We start from the raw sequence: 19,314 nt of genomic DNA on the forward strand, positions 1-19,314 counted from the left end.
TGGGCCCAGCAACCCCAGCATCCGCCCTGCGCCGAGTTCAGGCTCCCGCCCTGTCCCACCCTGCAGCAGGGAGTTCCAGGGATACCATGGCGGAAGCAGCAATGCCCCAGAGGGCTAACGAATCAGGGGACACCCTAGAATGGGGAGGGGGACCCCCACTCCAGCCCAACCCCCCTGCCCCCGCAATCCCGCTCACCCGAGTGGGCTGCAGGCGGCCGGCGGGCACGCTGGCGGAGCCCAGCAGCCAGGCTGGGCTCTGAAGGCCGGTACGGGTCCAGAGGGGGAGTGTGGGGCCGGAGGGCCCCCGGGCCAGCACCCGGAGCTGGGTTCCGGTCTGCACGATGCCGGCCATGTAGCAGTAAAACACCACGCAGACGGCATCCGCGGTGCAGAAATCCTGGACTCCAGGCTCACGGACTGGCCCAGCTGCAGGCTCCCGCCTCGGCGTAGATGTAATAGCCCTCTGTGGGGGGGGGCGGGTAGGAGGAGATGTGGGGGGGTTAACAGGAGACACGAAGAATCCCTCCCTCCATCCATCCCCACACGCGCCCGCCCGTCCATCTTCCTTCCATCCCTCCCTCCATCCCCACACGCGCCCGCCTGTCCATCCTTCCTTCCATCCCTCCATCCATCCCCACACGCGCCCGCCCGTCCATCCTTCCTTCCATCCCTCCCTCCATCATCCCACACGCGCCCGGCTCTCCACCCGTCTATCCCTTCATCCCCACACGCGCCCGCCCGTCCATCCTTCCTTCCATCCCTCCCTCCATCCATCCCCACACGCGCCCGCCCGTCCATCCTTCCTTCCATCCCTCCCTCCATCCATCCCCCAGCATGCCTGGCTCTCCACCCGTCTATCCCTCCATCCCCACACGCGCCCGCCCGTCCATCCTTCCTTCCATCCCTCCCTCCATCCCCACACGCGCCCGCCCGTCCATCCTTCCTTCCATCCCTCCCTCCATCCCCACACGCGCCCGCCCGTCCATCCTTCCTTCCATCCCTCCCTCCATCCATCCCCACACGCGCCCGGCTCTCCACCCGTCTATCCCTTCATCCCCACACGCGCCCGCCCGTCCATCCTTCCTTCCATCCCTCCCTCCATACGCGCTATCTCAGAGTCCCGTCTATTTCCCTCCATCCCCACACGCGCCCGCCCGTCCATCCTTCCTTCCATCCTCCCTCCATCCATCCCCACACGCGCCTGCCCATCCATCCTTCCTTCCATCCCTCCATCCATCCCCACACGCGCCCGCCCGTCCATCCTTCCTTCCATCCCTCCCTCCATCCATCCCCACACGCGCCCGCCCGTCCATCCTTCCTTCCATCCCTCCCTCCATCCATCCCCCAGCATGTCTGGCTCTCCACCCGTCTATCCCTCCATCCCCACACGCGCCCGCCCGTCCATCCTTCCTTCCATCCCTCCCTCCATCCATCCCCCAGCATGTCTGGCTCTCCACCCGTCTATCCCTCCATCCCCACACGCGCCCGCCCGTCCGTCCTTCCTTCCATCCCTCCCTCCATCCATCCCCACACGCGCCCGCCCGTCCATCCTTCCTTCCATCCCTCCCTCCATCCATCCCCACACGCGCCCGCCCGTCCATCCTTCCTTCCATCCCTCCCTCCATCCATCCCCCAGCATGCCTGGCTCTCCACCCGTCTATCCCTCCATCCCCACACGCGCCCGCCCGTCCATCCTTCCTTCCATCCCTCCATCCATCCCCACACGCGCCCGCCCGTCCATCCTTCCTTCCATCCCTCCATCCATCCCCACACGCGCCCGCCCGTCCATCCTTCCTTCCATCCCTCCATCCATCCTCATATGCGGCCCGCCCGTCCCATCCTTCCTTCCATCCCTCCCTCTATCCATCCCCCAGCATGCCTGGCTCTCCACCCGTCTATCCCTCCATCCCCACACGCGCCCACCCGTCCATCCTTCCTTCCATCCCTCCCTCCCTCCATCCCCACACACGCCCGCCCGTCCATCCTTCCTTCCATCCCTCCCTCCATCCATCCCCACACGCGCCCGCCCGTCCATCCTTCCTTCCATCCCTCCCTCCATCCATCCCCACACGAGCCCGCCCGTCCATCCTTCCTTCCATCCCTCCCTCCATCCATCCCCACACGAGCCCGCCCGTCCATCCTTCCTTCATCCCTCCCTCCATCCATCCTCATATGCGCCCGCCCGTCCATCCTTCCTTCCATCCCTCCCTCCATCCATCCCCCAGCATGCCTGGCTCTCCACCCGTCTATCCCTCCATCCCCACACGCGCCCGCCCGTCCATCCTTCCTTCCATCCCTGCATCCATCCTCACACGCGCCCGCCCGTCCATCCTTCCTTCCATCCCTCCCTCCATCCATCCCCACACGCGCCGCCCGTCCATCCTTCCTTCCATCCCTCCCTCCATCCATCCTCATATGCGCCCGCCCGTCCATCCTTCCTTCCATCCCTCCCTCCATCCATCCCCCAGCATGCCTGGCTCTCCACCCGTCTATCCCTTCATCCCCACACGCGCCCGCCCGTCCATCCTTCCTTCCATCCCTCCTCCATCCTCACACGCGCCCGGCTCTCCACCCGTCTATCTCTTCATCCCCACACGCGCCCACCCGTCCATCCTTCCTTCCCATCCCTCCCCTCCATCCATCCCCACACGCGCCCGCCCGTCCATCCTTCCTTCCATCCCTCCCTCCATCCATCCCCACACGCGCCTGCCCGTCCATCCTTCCTTCCATCCATCCCTCCATCCATCCCCAGCATGCCTGGCTCTCCACCCGTCTATCCCTTCATCCCCACACGCGCCCGCCCATCCATCCTTCCTTCCATCCTTCCTTCCATCCATCCATCCCCACACGCGCCCGCCCGTCCATCCTTCCTTCCATCCCTCCCTCCATCCTCACACGCCGCCCGCCCATCCATCCTTCCTTCCATCCTTCCTTCCATCCATCCCCACACGCGCCCGGCTCTCCACCCGTCTATCCTTCATCCCCACACGCGCCCGCCCGTCCATCCTTCCTTCCATCCCTCCCTCCCTCCATCCCCCAGCATGCCTGGCTCTCCACCCGTCTATCCCTCCATCCCCACACGCGCCCGCCCGTCCATCCTTCCTTCCATCCCTCCCTCCATCCAACCCCACACGCGCCCACCCGTCCATCCTTCCTTCCATCCCTGCATCCATCAATCCCCCAGCATGCTGGCTCTCCACCCGTCTATCCCTCCATCCCCACACGCGCCCGCCCGTCCATCCTTCCTTCCATCCCTCCCTCCATCCATCCCCACACGCGCCTGCCCATCCATCCTTCCTTCCATCCCTCCCATCCATCCCCACACGCGCCCGCCCGTCCATCCTTCCTTCCATCCCTCCCTCCATCCATCCCCACACGCGCCCGCCCGTCCATCCTTCCTTCCATCCCTCCCTCCATCCATCCCCCAGCATGTCTGGCTCCCCACCCGTCTATCCCTTCATCCCCACACGCGCCCGCCCGTCCATCCTTCCTTCCATCCCTCCCTCCATCCATCCCCCAGCATGTCTGGCTCTCCACCCGTCTATCCCTCCATCCCCACACGCGCCCGCCCGTCCATCCTTCCTTCCATCCCTCCCTCCATCCATCCCCACACGCGCCCGCCCGTCCATCCTTCCTTCCATCCCTCCCTCCATCCATCCCCACACGCGCCCGCCCGTCCATCCTTCCTTCCATCCATCCCCCAGCATGTCTGGCTCTCCACACGTCTATCCCTCCATCCCCACACGCGCTCGCCGTCCATCCTTCCTTCCATCCCTCCATCCATCCCCACACGCGCCCCGCCCGTCCATCCTTCCTTCCATCCCTCCCTCCATCCATCCCCACACGCGCCGCCCGTCCATCCTTCCTTCCATCTCTCCCTCCATCCATCCCCACACGCGCCCGGCTCTCCACCCGTCTATCCCTCCATCCCCCACACGCGCCCGCCCGTCCATCCTTCCTTCCATCCCTCCATCCATCCCCACACGCGCCCGCCCGTCCATCCTCCTTCCATCTCTCCCTCCATCCATCCCCACACGCGCCCGGCTCTCCACCCGTCTATCCCTCCATCCCCACACGCGCCCGCCCGTCCATCCTTCCTTCCATCCCTCCATCCATCCTCACACGCGCCCGCCCGTCCATCCTTCCTTCCATCCCTCCCTCCATCCATCCCCACACGCGCCCGCCCGTCCATCCTTCCTTCCATCCCTCCCTCCATCCATCCCCACACGCGCCCGGCTCTCCACCCGTCTATCCCTTCATCCCCACACGCGGCCCGCCCGTCCCATCCTTCTTCCATCCCTCCTCCATCCATCCCCAGCATGCCTGGCTCTCCACCCGTCTATCCCTCCATCCCCCACACGCGCCCGCCCGTCCATCCTTCCTTCCATCCCTCCATCCATCCTCACACGCGCCCGCCCGTCCATCCTTCCTTCCACCCCTCCCTCCATCCATCCCCACACGCGCCCGCCCGTCCATCCTTCCTTCCATCCCTCCATCCATCCTCACACGCGCCCGCCCGTCCATCCTTCCTTCCATCCCTCCCTCCATCCATCCCCACACGCGCCCCGCCCGTCCATCCCTTCCTTCCATCCCTGCATCCATCCTCACACGCGCCCGCCCGTCCATCCTTCCTTCCATCCCTCCCTCCATCCATCCCCACACGCGCCCGCCCGTCCATCCTTCCTTCCATCCCTCCCTCCATCCATCCCCACACGCGCCTGCCCATCCATCCTTCCTTCCATCCCTCCATCCATCCCCACACGCGCCCGCCCCGTCCATCCTTCCTTCCATCCCTCCCTCCATCCATCCCCACACGCGCCCGCCCGTCCATCCTTCCTTCCATCCCTCCCTCCATCCATCCCCCAGCATGTCTGGCTCTCCACCCGCCTATCCCTCCATCCCCACACGCGCCCGCCCGTCCATCCTTCCTTCCATCCCTCCCTCCATCCATCCCCACACGCGCCCGCCCGTCCATCCTCCTTCCATCCCTCCCTCCATCCATCCCACACGCGCCCGGCTCTCCACCCGTCTATCCTCCATCCCCACACGCGCCCGCCCGTCCATCCTTCCTTCCATCCATCCCCCAGCATGTCTGGCTCTCCACACGTCTATCCCTCCATCCCCACACGCGCTCGCCCGTCCATCCTTCCTTCCATCCCTCCATCCATCCCCACACGCGCCCGCCCGTCCATCCTTCCTTCCATCCCTCCCTCCATCCATCCCCACACGCGCCCGCCCGTCCATCCTTCCTTCCATCCCTCCTCATCCATCCCCACACGCGCCCGGCTCTCCACCCGTCTATCCCTTCATCCCCCACACGCGCCCGCCCGTCCATCCTTCCTTCCATCCCCTCCCTCCATCCATCCCCCAGCATGCCTGGCTCTCCACCCGTCTATCCCTCCATCCCCACACGCGCCCGCCCGTCCATCCTTCCTTCCATCCCTGCATCCATCCTCACACGCGCCCGCCGTCCATCCTTCCTTCCATCCCTCCCTCCATCCATCCCACACGCGCCCGCCCGTCCATCCTTCCTTCCATCCCCCTCCATCCATCCCCACACGCGCCGCCCGTCTCAACCTGCCTTCCATCCCTCCGCATCCATCCCCACACGCGCCCGCCCGTCCATCCTTCCTTCCATCCATCCCCCACATGCCTGGCTCTCCACCCGTCTATCCCTCCATCCCCACACGCGCCCGCCCGTCCATCCTTCCTTCCATCCCTCCTGCATCCATCCTCACACGCGCCCGGCTCTCCACCCGTCTATCTCTTCATCCCCACACGCGCCCGCCCGTCCATCCTTCCTTCCATCCCTGCATCCATCCTCACACGCGCCCGCCCGTCCATCCTTCCTTCCATCCCTGCATCCATCCCCACACGCGCCCGCCCGTCCATCCTTCCTTCCATCCCTGCATCCATCCCCACACGCGCCCGCCCGTCCATCCTTCCTTCCATCCCTCCATCCATCCCCACACGCGCCTGCCCGTCCATCCTTCCTTCCATCCCTCCCTCCATCCCCACACGCGCCTGCCCGTCCATCCTTCCTTCCATCCCTCCATCCATCCCCACACGCGCCTGCCCGTCCATCCTTCCTTCCATCCCTGCATCCATCCTCACACGCGCCCGCCTGTCCATCCTTCCTTCCATCCCTGCATCCATCCCCACACGCGCCCGCCCGTCCATCCTTCCTTCCATCCCTGCATCCATCCTCACACGCGCCCGCCCGTCCATCCTTCCTTCCATCCCTGCATCCATCCTCACACGCGCCCCCCCGTCCATCCTTCCTTCCATCCCTGCATCCATCCCCACACGCGCCCGCCCGTCCATCCTTCCTTCCATCCCTGCATCCATCCTCACACGCGCCCCGCCCGTCCATCCTTCCTTCCATCCCTGCATCCATCCCCACACGCGCCCGCCTGTCCATCCTTCCTTCCATCCCTCCCTCCATCCATCCTCATATGCGCCCGCCCGTCCATCCTTCCTTCCATCCCGCCCTCCATCCATCCCCCAGCATGCCTGGCTCTCCACCCGTCTATCCCTCCATCCCCACACGCGCCCGCCCGTCCATCCTTCCTTCCATCCCTGCATCCATCCTCACACGCGCCCCCCCGTCCATCCTTCCTTCCATCTCTCCCTCCATCCATCCCCACACGCGCTCGCCCGTCCATCCTTCCTTCCATCCCTCCCTCCATCCATCCCCACACGCGCCCGCCCGTCCATCCTTCCTTCCATCCCTCCCTCCATCCTCACACGCGCCCGCCCGTCCATCCTTCCTTCCATCCCTCCCTCCATCCATCCCCACACGCGCCCGGCTCTCCACCCGTCTATCTCTTCATCCCCACACGCGCCCCGCCCGTCCATCCTTCCTTCCATCCCTCCCTCCATCCATCCCCACACGCGCCCGCCCGTCCATCCTTCCTTCCATCCCTGCATCCATCAATCCCCCAGCATGTCTGGCTCTCCACCCGTCTATCCCTCCATCCCCACACGCGCCCGCCCGTCCATCCTTCCTTCCATCCCTCCCTCCATCCATCCCCACACGCGCCCGCCCGTCCATCCTTCCTTCCATCCCTCCCTCCATCCATCCCCACACGCGCCCGCCCGTCCATCCTTCCTTCCATCCATCCCCCAGCATGTCTGGCTCTCCACACGTCTATCCCTCCATCCCCACACGCGCTCGCCCGTCCATCCTTCCTTCCATCCCTCCATCCATCCCCACACGCGCCCGCCCGTCCATCCTTCCTTCCATCCCTCCCTCCATCCATCCCCACACGCGCCCGCCCGTCCATCCTTCCTTCCATCTCTCCCTCCATCCATCCCCACACGCGCCCGGCTCTCCACCCGTCTATCCCTCCATCCCCACACGCGCCCGCCCGTCCATCCTTCCTTCCATCCCTCCATCCATCCCCCACACGCGCCCGCCCGTCCATCCTTCCTTCCATCCCTCCCTCCATCCATCCCCACACGCGCCTGCCCATCCATCCTTCCTTCCATCCCTCCCTCCATCCATCCCCACACGCGCCCGCCCGTCCATCCTTCCTTCCATCCCTCCCTCCATCCATCCCCACACGCGCCCGCCCGTCCATCCTTCCTTCCATCTCTCCCTCCATCCATCCCCACACGCGCCCGGCTCTCCACCCGTCTATCCCTCCATCCCCACACGCGCCCGCCCGTCCATCCTTCCTTCCATCCCTCCATCCATCCTCACACGCGCCCGCCCGTCCATCCTTCCTTCCATCCCTCCCTCCATCCATCCCCACACGCGCCCGCCCGTCCATCCTTCCTTCCATCCCTCCCTCCATCCATCCCCACACGCGCCCGGCTCTCCACCCGTCTATCCCTTCATCCCCACACGCGCCCGCCCGTCCATCCTTCCTTCCATCCCTCCCTCCATCCATCCCCCAGCATGCCTGGCTCTCCACCCGTCTATCCCTCCATCCCCACACGCGCCCGCCCGTCCATCCTTCCTTCCATCCCTCCATCCATCCTCACACGCGCCCGCCCGTCCATCCTTCCTTCCACCCCTCCCTCCATCCATCCCCACACGCGCCCGCCCGTCCATCCTTCCTTCCATCCCTCCATCCATCCTCACACGCGCCCGCCCGTCCATCCTTCCTTCCATCCCTCCCTCCATCCATCCCCACACGCGCCCGCCCGTCCATCCTTCCTTCCATCCCTGCATCCATCCTCACACGCGCCCGCCCGTCCATCCTTCCTTCCATCCCTCCCTCCATCCATCCCCACACGCGCCCGCCCGTCCATCCTTCCTTCCATCCCTCCCTCCATCCATCCCCACACGCGCCTGCCCATCCATCCTTCCTTCCATCCCTCCATCCATCCCCACACGCGCCCGCCCGTCCATCCTTCCTTCCATCCCTCCCTCCATCCATCCCCACACGCGCCCGCCCGTCCATCCTTCCTTCCATCCCTCCCTCCATCCATCCCCCAGCATGTCTGGCTCTCCACCCGTCTATCCCTCCATCCCCACACGCGCCCGCCCGTCCATCCTTCCTTCCATCCCTCCCTCCATCCATCCCCCAGCATGTCTGGCTCTCCACCCGTCTATCCCTCCATCCCCACACGCGCCCGCCCGTCCATCCTTCCTTCCATCCCTCCCTCCATCCATCCCCACACGCGCCCGCCCGTCCATCCTTCCTTCCATCCCTCCCTCCATCCATCCCCACACGCGCCCGCCCGTCCATCCTTCCTTCCATCCATCCCCCAGCATGTCTGGCTCTCCACACGTCTATCCCTCCATCCCCACACGCGCTCGCCCGTCCATCCTTCCTTCCATCCCTCCATCCATCCCCACACGCGCCCGCCCGTCCATCCTTCCTTCCATCCCTCCCTCCATCCATCCCCACACGCGCCCGCCCGTCCATCCTTCCTTCCATCCCTCCCTCCATCCATCCCCACACGCGCCCGGCTCTCCACCCGTCTATCCCTTCATCCCCACACGCGCCCGCCCGTCCATCCTTCCTTCCATCCCTCCCTCCATCCATCCCCCAGCATGCCTGGCTCTCCACCCGTCTATCCCTCCATCCCCACACGCGCCCGCCCGTCCATCCTTCCTTCCATCCCTGCATCCATCCTCACACGCGCCCGCCCGTCCATCCTTCCTTCCATCCCTCCCTCCATCCATCCCCACACGCGCCCGCCCGTCCATCCTTCCTTCCATCCCTCCCTCCATCCATCCCCACACGCGCCCGCCCGTCCATCCTTCCTTCCATCCCTCCCTCCATCCATCCCCACACGCGCCCGCCCGTCCATCCTTCCTTCCATCCATCCCCCAGCATGCCTGGCTCTCCACCCGTCTATCCCTCCATCCCCACACGCGCCCGCCCGTCCATCCTTCCTTCCATCCCTGCATCCATCCTCACACGCGCCCGGCTCTCCACCCGTCTATCTCTTCATCCCCACACGCGCCCGCCCGTCCATCCTTCCTTCCATCCCTGCATCCATCCTCACACGCGCCCGCCCGTCCATCCTTCCTTCCATCCCTGCATCCATCCCCACACGCGCCCGCCCGTCCATCCTTCCTTCCATCCCTGCATCCATCCTCACACGCGCCCGCCCGTCCATCCTTCCTTCCATCCCTGCATCCATCCCCACACGCGCCCGCCTGTCCATCCTTCCTTCCATCCCTCCCTCCATCCATCCTCATATGCGCCCGCCCGTCCATCCTTCCTTCCATCCCGCCCTCCATCCATCCCCCAGCATGCCTGGCTCTCCACCCGTCTATCCCTCCATCCCCACACGCGCCCGCCCGTCCATCCTTCCTTCCATCCCTGCATCCATCCTCACACGCGCCCGCCCGTCCATCCTTCCTTCCATCTCTCCCTCCATCCATCCCCACACGCGCCCGCCCGTCCATCCTTCCTTCCATCCCTCCCTCCATCCTCACACGCGCCCGCCCGTCCATCCTTCCTTCCATCCCTCCCTCCATCCATCCCCACACGCGCCCGGCTCTCCACCCGTCTATCTCTTCATCCCCACACGCGCCCGCCCGTCCATCCTTCCTTCCATCCCTCCCTCCATCCATCCCCACACGCGCCCGCCCGTCCATCCTTCCTTCCATCCCTGCATCCATCAATCCCCCAGCATGTCTGGCTCTCCACCCGTCTATCCCTCCATCCCCACACGCGCCCGCCCGTCCATCCTTCCTTCCATCCCTCCCTCCATCCATCCCCACACGCGCCCGCCCGTCCATCCTTCCTTCCATCCCTCCCTCCATCCATCCCCACACGCGCCCGCCCGTCCATCCTTCCTTCCATCCATCCCCCAGCATGTCTGGCTCTCCACACGTCTATCCCTCCATCCCCACACGCGCTCGCCCGTCCATCCTTCCTTCCATCCCTCCATCCATCCCCACACGCGCCCGCCCGTCCATCCTTCCTTCCATCCCTCCCTCCATCCATCCCCACACGCGCCCGCCCGTCCATCCTTCCTTCCATCTCTCCCTCCATCCATCCCCACACGCGCCCGGCTCTCCACCCGTCTATCCCTCCATCCCCACACGCGCCCGCCCGTCCATCCTTCCTTCCATCCCTCCATCCATCCCCACACGCGCCCGCCCGTCCATCCTTCCTTCCATCCCTCCCTCCATCCATCCCCACACGCGCCCGCCCGTCCATCCTTCCTTCCATCTCTCCCTCCATCCATCCCCACACGCGCCCGGCTCTCCACCCGTCTATCCCTCCATCCCCACACGCGCCCGCCCGTCCATCCTTCCTTCCATCCCTCCATCCATCCTCACACGCGCCCGCCCGTCCATCCTTCCTTCCATCCCTCCCTCCATCCATCCCCACACGCGCCCGCCCGTCCATCCTTCCTTCCATCCCTCCCTCCATCCATCCCCACACGCGCCCGGCTCTCCACCCGTCTATCCCTTCATCCCCACACGCGCCCGCCCGTCCATCCTTCCTTCCATCCCTCCCTCCATCCATCCCCCAGCATGCCTGGCTCTCCACCCGTCTATCCCTCCATCCCCACACGCGCCCGCCCGTCCATCCTTCCTTCCATCCCTCCATCCATCCTCACACGCGCCCGCCCATCCATCCTTCCTTCCATCCCTCCATCCATCCATCCCCACACGCGCCCGCCCGTCCATCCTTCCTTCCATCCCTGCATCCATCCTCACACGCGCCCGCCCGTCCATCCTTCCTTCCATCCCTCCCTCCATCCATCCCCCAGCATGCCTGGCTCTCCACCCGTCTATCCCTCCATCCCCACACGCGCCCCGCCCGTCCATCCTTCCTTCCATCCCTCCATCCATCCTCACACGCGCCCGCCCGTCCATCCTTCCTTCCACCCCTCCCTCCATCCATCCCCACACGCGCCCCGCCCGTCCATCCTTCCTTCCATCCCTCCATCCATCCTCACACGCGCCCGCCCGTCCATCCTTCCTTCCATCCCTCCCTCCATCCATCCCCACACGCGCCCGCCCGTCCATCCTTCCTTCCATCCCTGCATCCATCCTCACACGCGCCCGCCCGTCCATCCTTCCTTCCATCCCTCCCTCCATCCATCCCCACACGCGCCCGCCCGTCCATCCTTCCTTCCATCCCTCCCTCCATCCATCCCCACACGCGCCTGCCCATCCATCCTTCCTTCCATCCCTCCATCCATCCCCACACGCGCCCGCCCGTCCATCCTTCCTTCCATCCCTCCCTCCATCCATCCCCACACGCGCCCGCCCGTCCATCCTTCCTTCCATCCATCCCCCAGCATGCCTGGCTCTCCACCCGTCTATCCCTCCATCCCCACACGCGCCCGCCCGTCCATCCTTCCTTCCATCCCTGCATCCATCCTCACACGCGCCCGGCTCTCCACCCGTCTATCTCTTCATCCCCACACGCGCCCGCCCGTCCATCCTTCCTTCCATCCCTGCATCCATCCTCACACGCGCCCGCCCGTCCATCCTTCCTTCCATCCCTGCATCCATCCCCACACGCGCCCGCCCGTCCATCCTTCCTTCCATCCCTGCATCCATCCTCACACGCGCCCGCCCGTCCATCCTTCCTTCCATCCCTGCATCCATCCCCACACGCGCCCGCCTGTCCATCCTTCCTTCCATCCCTCCCTCCATCCATCCTCATATGCGCCCGCCCGTCCATCCTTCCTTCCATCCCGCCCTCCATCCATCCCCCAGCATGCCTGGCTCTCCACCCGTCTATCCCTCCATCCCCACACGCGCCCGCCCGTCCATCCTTCCTTCCATCCCTGCATCCATCCTCACACGCGCCCGCCCGTCCATCCTTCCTTCCATCTCTCCCTCCATCCATCCCCACACGCGCTCGCCCGTCCATCCTTCCTTCCATCCCTCCCTCCATCCATCCCCACACGCGCCCGCCCGTCCATCCTTCCTTCCATCCCTCCCTCCATCCTCACACGCGCCCGCCCGTCCATCCTTCCTTCCATCCCTCCCTCCATCCATCCCCACACGCGCCCGGCTCTCCACCCGTCTATCTCTTCATCCCCACACGCGCCCGCCCGTCCATCCTTCCTTCCATCCCTCCCTCCATCCATCCCCACACGCGCCCGCCCGTCCATCCTTCCTTCCATCCCTGCATCCATCAATCCCCCAGCATGCCTGGCTCTCCACCCGTCTATCCCTTCATCCCCACACGCGCCCACCCATCCATCCTTCCTTCCATCCTTCCTTCCATCCATCCCCACACGCGCCCGCCCGTCCATCCTTCCTTCCATCCCTCCCTCCCTCCATCCCCCAGCATGCCTGGCTCTCCACCCGTCTATCCCTTCATCCCCACACGCGCCCGCCCGTCCATCCTTCCTTCCATCCCTCCCTCCCTCCATCCCCCAGCATGCCTGGCTCTCCACCCGTCTATCCCTCCATCCCCACACGCGCCCGCCCGTCCATCCTTCCTTCCATCCCTCCATCCATCCCCACACGCGCCCGCCCGTCCATCCTTCCTTCCATCCCTGCATCCATCAATCCCCCAGCATGCCTGGCTCTCCACCCGTCTATCCCTCCATCCCCACACGCGCCCGCCCGTCCATCCTTCCTTCCATCCCTCCCTCCATCCTCACACGCGCCCGCCCATCCATCCTTCCTTCCATCCCTCCCTCCATCCATCCCCACACGCGCCCGCCCGTCCATCCTTCCTTCCATCCCTGCATCCATCCTCACACGCGCCCGGCTCTCCACCCGTCTATCCCTTCATCCCCACACGCGCCCGCCCGTCCATCCTTCCTTCCATCCCTCCATCCATGCATCCCTCCCTCCCTCCCCGGACATGCCCACCTATCTATCCCAATCCACCCCCTCTATCTATCTATCTATCTATCTATCTATCTATCCCCATTTACCCCGCCCAGCTCCCTGTCTGACCCCCTAAACGCCCTGTAACCCCCACCCGTCGCTGACTCCCCCGTCTCAGCCCCTCTGCTGAGGCCCAACAGACTCGTGACACGGAACGTGCTGGCCCCGGCCGGGCACCCCACAGGGGGGCGTGTGAGGTGGCCCCGCCCTGGCCCGCCGGGCAACAAGCGGGTGAGGCTGGGCCCGAACGGGTGTGAGCCCGGCCCGGCGGTTGGGGGCAGCTGAGAAATCGCTTTTCTTCTGGCCCAGGAAAGCCACGACCCGGACGGGAGCCGGGGGTGGGGGGCAGATGCTGCCCCCCTCCCCAGGGACCCCGGAGATTAACGGGACTGAATGGGGATGTAAAAAACCAAGGAAATTCCCAGACAAAGAACTTGGGGAAGCTAAACCCCGCAGCAGGGGAAGGGGGGGATTTGGGGTGGAGGGGGCGGGGGGGGCGTCCGTCCGTCTGTCTGTACGTACGGGAGCAGGGCCCCAGGCGGATGGAGACGGAGTCCAGGGCCAGGTCGAAGTCTGGGGTGCGGGCGGCTCGGAAAACAACCTGCCGGGAGGAGGAATAGACAGAGAGGGGGCTTCGGGGGGACCCCTGGGAGCCTCTCCCCCCGCCAGCCCCCCCGACCCCCCTGCCGCTACCAACCTTCCCCTTCTGCTTCCCCATGCCTCCCCACATCTTCCTACCTCCTGTCCCCAGACCCCCCCTGTCCCCCACCCTCACACCCCTCCCCCACCCAGCCCTCCTTCCCCCACCCTCATCTTCCCCTCCCCCCACCCAGCCTCCACCCCTACCCCTTCCCCACCCTCACCTTCCCCTCCCCCACCCAGCCTCCACCCCCACCCCCACCTTCCCCTCCCATCACCCAGCCTCCACCCCTCACCTTCCCCTCCCCCACCCAACCCCCTTGCCCCACCCTCACCTTCCTCACCCCATCCAGCCTCCACCCCTCTCCACGCCCTTCCCCTCCCCACCCAGCCCACCTTCCCCCCTGCAGCCCCCCACCACGCAGCCCCCCAGGCCACATGCATCAGGGTTAGGTGCTGGGTGGAATATGCCCCCCCTGCTCACCTTAAAGGGCTGCTCGGGGGGGGCGCTCAGGGTGACGGCCCCCCTCAGCCAGGCCGAGCTCTGCAGTCCCGTCCGGTTCCACTGGGGGGCGCCGTAGCCGGCGGGGCCCCGGGGCAGCACCGCGAGCCAGGACCCGCAACGTCCCCGTACATAGTAGAGGAACTCCAGGCAGACGACCGAGGCCCTCGCCAGCTCCAGACTGCGCAGCTCCACCGCCCCCGGGGCCCGGGCCACCGGGGTGACGTAAAACCCCGCTGGGGTGGGGCGAGAAACTCCTCTTAGCCAGGGACCCCTCGCCCGGCGCCGAGATGCGGCCACCTCTGGGGCGGGGCGGCTGGTTACACAGGGACCCCTCGCCCAGCACCGAGATGCGGCCACCTCTGGGGCGGGGCGGCTGGTGACACAGGGACCCCTCGCCCGGCACCGAGATGCGGCCACCTCTGGGGCGGGGCGGCTGGTTACACAGGGACCCCCCGCCCGGCGCTGAGATGCGGCCACCTCTGGGGCGGGGCGGCTGGTGACACAGGGACCCCTCGCCCGGCGCCGAGATGCGGCCACCTCTGGGGCGGGGCGGCTGGTTACACAGGGACCCCCCCGCCCGGCGCTGAGATGCGGCCACCTCTGGGGCGGGGCGGCTGGTGACACAGGGACCCCTCGCCCGGCACCGAGACGCGGCCCCCTCTGGGGCGGGGCGGCCGGTTAGGCAGGTCTCCCACCAGCCCCACCTTTCTTACCTCTCTCAGGGGTCCCTCCCGGGGGCCCGGGGCTCTCCCCTGGAGCCAGGCCCTGGGTTCTCATCCAGTCTCCGGCATCGGGCCGGGTCCAGCGGCAGAAGGGGTGTCCGTTGTCGTCAAAGTCGCACTGTACCAGCTCGCCTGGCCGGGGGTTGAGGAGAGGGATGTGAGACCCACACGGACCTCCGGCCTCCCTCTGCCACCCACCAGGGCCCTGGGGAACAGACTCCCCCCCACCATCTACTTATGGACCATCTTATGGACCCCCCCCACCTACTACTTGTCCACCTACTTATGGACTCCCCCCACCTACTTATGGACCTACTTATGGGAGTCCACCTACTTATGGACTCCCCCCACCATCTACTTATGGACAGAGAGGGAGACTAAAAGCCAGAGGTTATGGGTTCAGGCAGGTGACAATTTAGCCCTCCGAGTGAGAGGGGCTTAGGGGGTGATGGGGGGGCGGCCCGTGGGTCTGACACTCACCGACTCCAGCTGGGGGGTCGCGGGACGAATCCACCCTGCACAAAACACATGGGAATGGGGTACAGAACTGGGCCCTCCTAACCCCCTGAGCCGGGGGGAGAACCCAGGAGTCCTGGCTCCCAGCCCCCCCTGCTCTGACCACCAGCCCCAACTCCCCTCCCAGAGCCAGGGAGAGAACCCAGGAGTCCTGGCTCCCTGCCCCCGCCCCAGCTGTACCCCACCAAACCCTCCAGGCCAGATCTGAGGAGAAACCCTCCAAGGAAAGAAAGTGCCATGAAAAACCCCCAGCATCGGACGGGCCCAGTTTTCTCCCTGCTACTCTCCCAGGCATGGGGTGGGACTGACCCCCCCACGGCAGGGTGACCAGGTGTCAACTGTGAAACACGGGGGCTGTTTTTTCCCCTGGGGGGGGCACGGTTGAGTCGCGGACCCAAGCCCAAGCCCCTAAGAGCGGGCCGGTCCCTGTAACAACCGGACGTCTGGTCCGGGACTGGGAAATGCTCCAGGAGCCGGAGAGGCCAGAAAAAAAGAGAAACCCCGAAAATAATGGGGGGGGGGGGTTGAACCCTCCCTGCGTTGACTGGTATGAAGGGAACATTTCTAGGCCCCGGTCACGGCTTCTTCTCGGCCAATATCTTGCGTCACTCCTAAGCGGGGCGCCCCGGGGAGCTGGGCCGAGAGGCAAATGCGGCCGGACCACCCGCGCGGGGGAGGAAAAACACCCCCCGAAGAGCTCCCCGCGGGAGCATCGGCGGGCGGAAAAAAGGGGAAGGGCGCGGAAGGAGGCAGCCATCGAACGTCAGGGCGGCGGGAGAGAAATGCCTGCAAACGGCAAGGTGCCGGTTCAAAAACCGCCCCGAAGAGAGGGTCAGATTCAGGGGCACACTTTGGGAGGCCCAGAAGCAACTAGGAAAAGACACAAAAGCTAACGGCAAAAGTAACCCCCCCTCTTCACACACACACCCTAATTTGTGTGTCCTCTGCAAATTGTATCACTCCCACTCCCCTCCCTCTCTCTCCCAGAGAGAACCCAGGCATCCTGGCTCCCAGCCCTCCTGCTCTGACCCACCAGCACCCACTGCCCTCCCAGAGCCGGGGAGAGAACCCAGGAGTCCGGGCTCTCAGAACTCACCATGCCACAGCAGCGCCCCCCCAGGGCCCAGGAGGAGGCAGAGCCGGTACCTGCCCTCCAGGCTCACGGTGGATGGATTCACGGACGTTTAGGCTGAACCAGTGGTTCCCACGGGCATATATACCCCTGCCCCCCGCCTGCCCCTTTTCTGCCCCACCCTGCACCCCACCCCTGCCCCATGCCTCACCCCACCCCGCCAGGGATCCACGCACTTATCTTCGTTATGCAACTGGTTTTCATTACCCCTCTGCCCCACACGCCCTGGAGACGTCGACTGACCTTGCACTGCCCCTTCCCTCGCACACACCTCGAGTCGTGTCCCAGGACTCCTGGGTTCTCTCCCCAGCTCGGGGAGAGGAGTGGGGGCTGGTGGGTTAGAGGAGGGGGGGGTCCGAGCCAGGACTCCTGGGTTCTCTCCCCGGCTCTGGGAGGGGAGTAGGGGCTAGTGGTTAGAGCAGGGGGAGCTGGGAGCCAGGACTCCTGGGTTCTCTCCTGGGCTCTGGGAGGGGAGTGGGGGCTAGTGATCAGGACTACTGGGTTCTCTCCCCGAATGATTCAGCCGTTGGTGTTAATTTTTAATGAAGGGGAATTTGCCCGCTCTGGGGCGGCAGCCAGATGTGTGCGGCTGACAGGATGTGCAGAGTTCAGGGCGGCTGGCAGGGTTCCCGGGGCGAATGGAAGCAGGACTCTCCCCCGACTCCCCTGGGGCCTGCGGGACTCCCTGCCACTGGACCTCCTGACTTGTGGTCTTCGTTACTTCTACTGCCCTGACAGCCAGCAGCCATAGTCCCCTTTCCAGCCAGGTAGATCGGGACCCCGACGTGCCACCGGCCCCTGCTCTGAGCCATGCCATAGGACCAAGGGCAGGAAGGGAAACTGAGGCACAGGGGCAGGGGAGAGGAGATCCTACAGGGTCAAGCTGAGTCATGGAACCCAGGCGTCCGGAAAGCCAGCCCCGGGGATGTGACGGACATTAATGCCCTTCTTCCCCGGGTGTTTTGATTCTGTTGCCATAGCAGCCCTGGCTGCCGGCATCAAACGAGGCTGATAACGAGCTAGGGAGCTGGGCCATAAAGCGAGCTCCAGCCATGTCGGGTCCTGGGCCCCTGGCCCGAAGCCACGTGGAGACGCTGCCGGAGTCTGCAGAGAGCCTGAGCCGGTCGCTCGGAGAGGTGTGAACCGCCCTGGGGTCACCGGCGGGGAGACGCTGCCGGAGTCTGCAGAGAGCCTGAGCCGGTCGCTCGGAGAGGTGTGAACCGCCCTGGGGTCACCGGCGGGGAGACGCTGCCGGAGTCTGCAGGGAGCCTGAGCCGGTCGCTCGGAGAGGTGTGAACCGCCCTGGGGTCATCGGCGGGAAGACGCTGCCGGAGTCCTGCAGAGAGCCTGAGCCGGTCGGTCGGAGAGGTGTGAACCGCTCTGGGGTCATCGGCGGGGAGACGCTGCCGGAGTCTACAGAGAGCCTGAGCCGGTCGCTCGGAGAGGTGTGAACTGCCCTGGGGGTCACCGGTGCGGAGACGCTGCCGGAGTCTGCAGAGAGCCTGAGCCGGTCGCTCGGAGAGGTGTGAACCGCCCTGGGGTCACCGGCGGGGAGACGCTGCCGGAGTCTGCAGAGAGCCTTAGCCGGTCGCTCGGAGAGGTGTGAACCGCCCTGGGGTCACCGGCATAGAGACGCTGCCGGAGTCTGCAGAGAGCCTGAGCCGGTCGCTCGGAGAGGTGTGAACCGCCCTGGGGTCACCCGCGGAGGAGACGCTGCCGGAGTCTGCAGGGAGCCTGAGCCGGTCGCTCAGAGAGGTGTGAACTGCCCTGGGGGTCATCGGCGGGGAGACGCTGCCGGAGTCTGCAGGGAGCCTGAGCCGGGCGCGCTCGGAGAGGTGTGAACCGCCCTGGGGGGTCACCGGCGCGGAGACGCTGCCGGAGTCTGCAGAGACCCTGAGCCGGTCCGTCGGAGAGGTGTGAACCGCCCTGGAGGTCACCGGCGGGGAGACGCTGCCGGAGTCTGCAGGGAGCCTGAGCCGGTCGCTCGGAGAGGTGTGAACTGCCCTGGGGTCACCGGTGGGAAGACGCTGCCGGAGTCTGCAGGGAGCCTGAGCCGGTCGCTCAGAGAGGTGTGAACCGCCCTGGGGGTCACTGGTGGGGGAGACGCTGCCGGAGTCTGCAGGGAGCCTGAGCCGGTCGCTCAGAGAGGTGTGAACCGCCCTGGGGTCACCGGCACGGAGACGCTGCCGGAGTCTGCAGGGAGTCTGAGCCGGTCGCTCGGAGAGGTGTGAACCGCCCTGGGGGTCACCGGCGGGGAGACGCTGCCGGAGTCTGCAGGGAGCCTGAGCCGGTCGCATCGGAGAGGTGTGAACCGCCCTGGGGGTCACCGGTGGGGAGACGCTGCCGGAGTCTGCAGGGAGCCTGAGCCGGTCGCTCGGAGAGGTGTGAACCGCCCTGGGGGGTCACCGGCGGGGAGACGCTGCCGAGTCTGCAGAGAGCCTGAGCCGGTCGCTCGGAGAGGTGTGAACCGCCCTGGGGGTCACCGGTGGGGAGACGCTGCCGGAGTCTGCAGAGAGCCTGA

At 66.3% G+C, this 19,314-nt stretch overlaps 1 protein-coding gene across 1 annotated transcript; it reads right to left on the reverse strand.

The window, feature by feature from the left end:
* Positions 1 to 119: 119 nt before the first annotated feature.
* On the reverse strand, positions 120 to 17,873 carry LOC144930054 (MAM domain-containing protein 2-like). Its single transcript, XM_078851085.1, has 6 exons — positions 17,037 to 17,873; positions 15,626 to 15,660; positions 15,137 to 15,277; positions 14,403 to 14,656; positions 13,802 to 13,880; positions 120 to 463 (listed from the first exon to the last, which is right to left on the reverse strand). The coding sequence occupies exons 3-6, from the start codon at positions 15,198 to 15,200 to the stop codon at positions 411 to 413; spliced, it is 450 nt and encodes a 149-aa protein (XP_078707211.1). The 5' UTR covers positions 15,201 to 15,277; positions 15,626 to 15,660; positions 17,037 to 17,873; the 3' UTR covers positions 120 to 410.
* Positions 17,874 to 19,314: the final 1,441 nt, after the last annotated feature.

This window comes from Lepidochelys kempii, unplaced genomic scaffold (genome assembly GCF_965140285.1).
Source record: "Lepidochelys kempii isolate rLepKem1 unplaced genomic scaffold, rLepKem1.hap1 scaffold_374, whole genome shotgun sequence".
In the NCBI taxonomy this organism is placed as follows: domain Eukaryota; kingdom Metazoa; phylum Chordata; order Testudines; family Cheloniidae; genus Lepidochelys; species Lepidochelys kempii.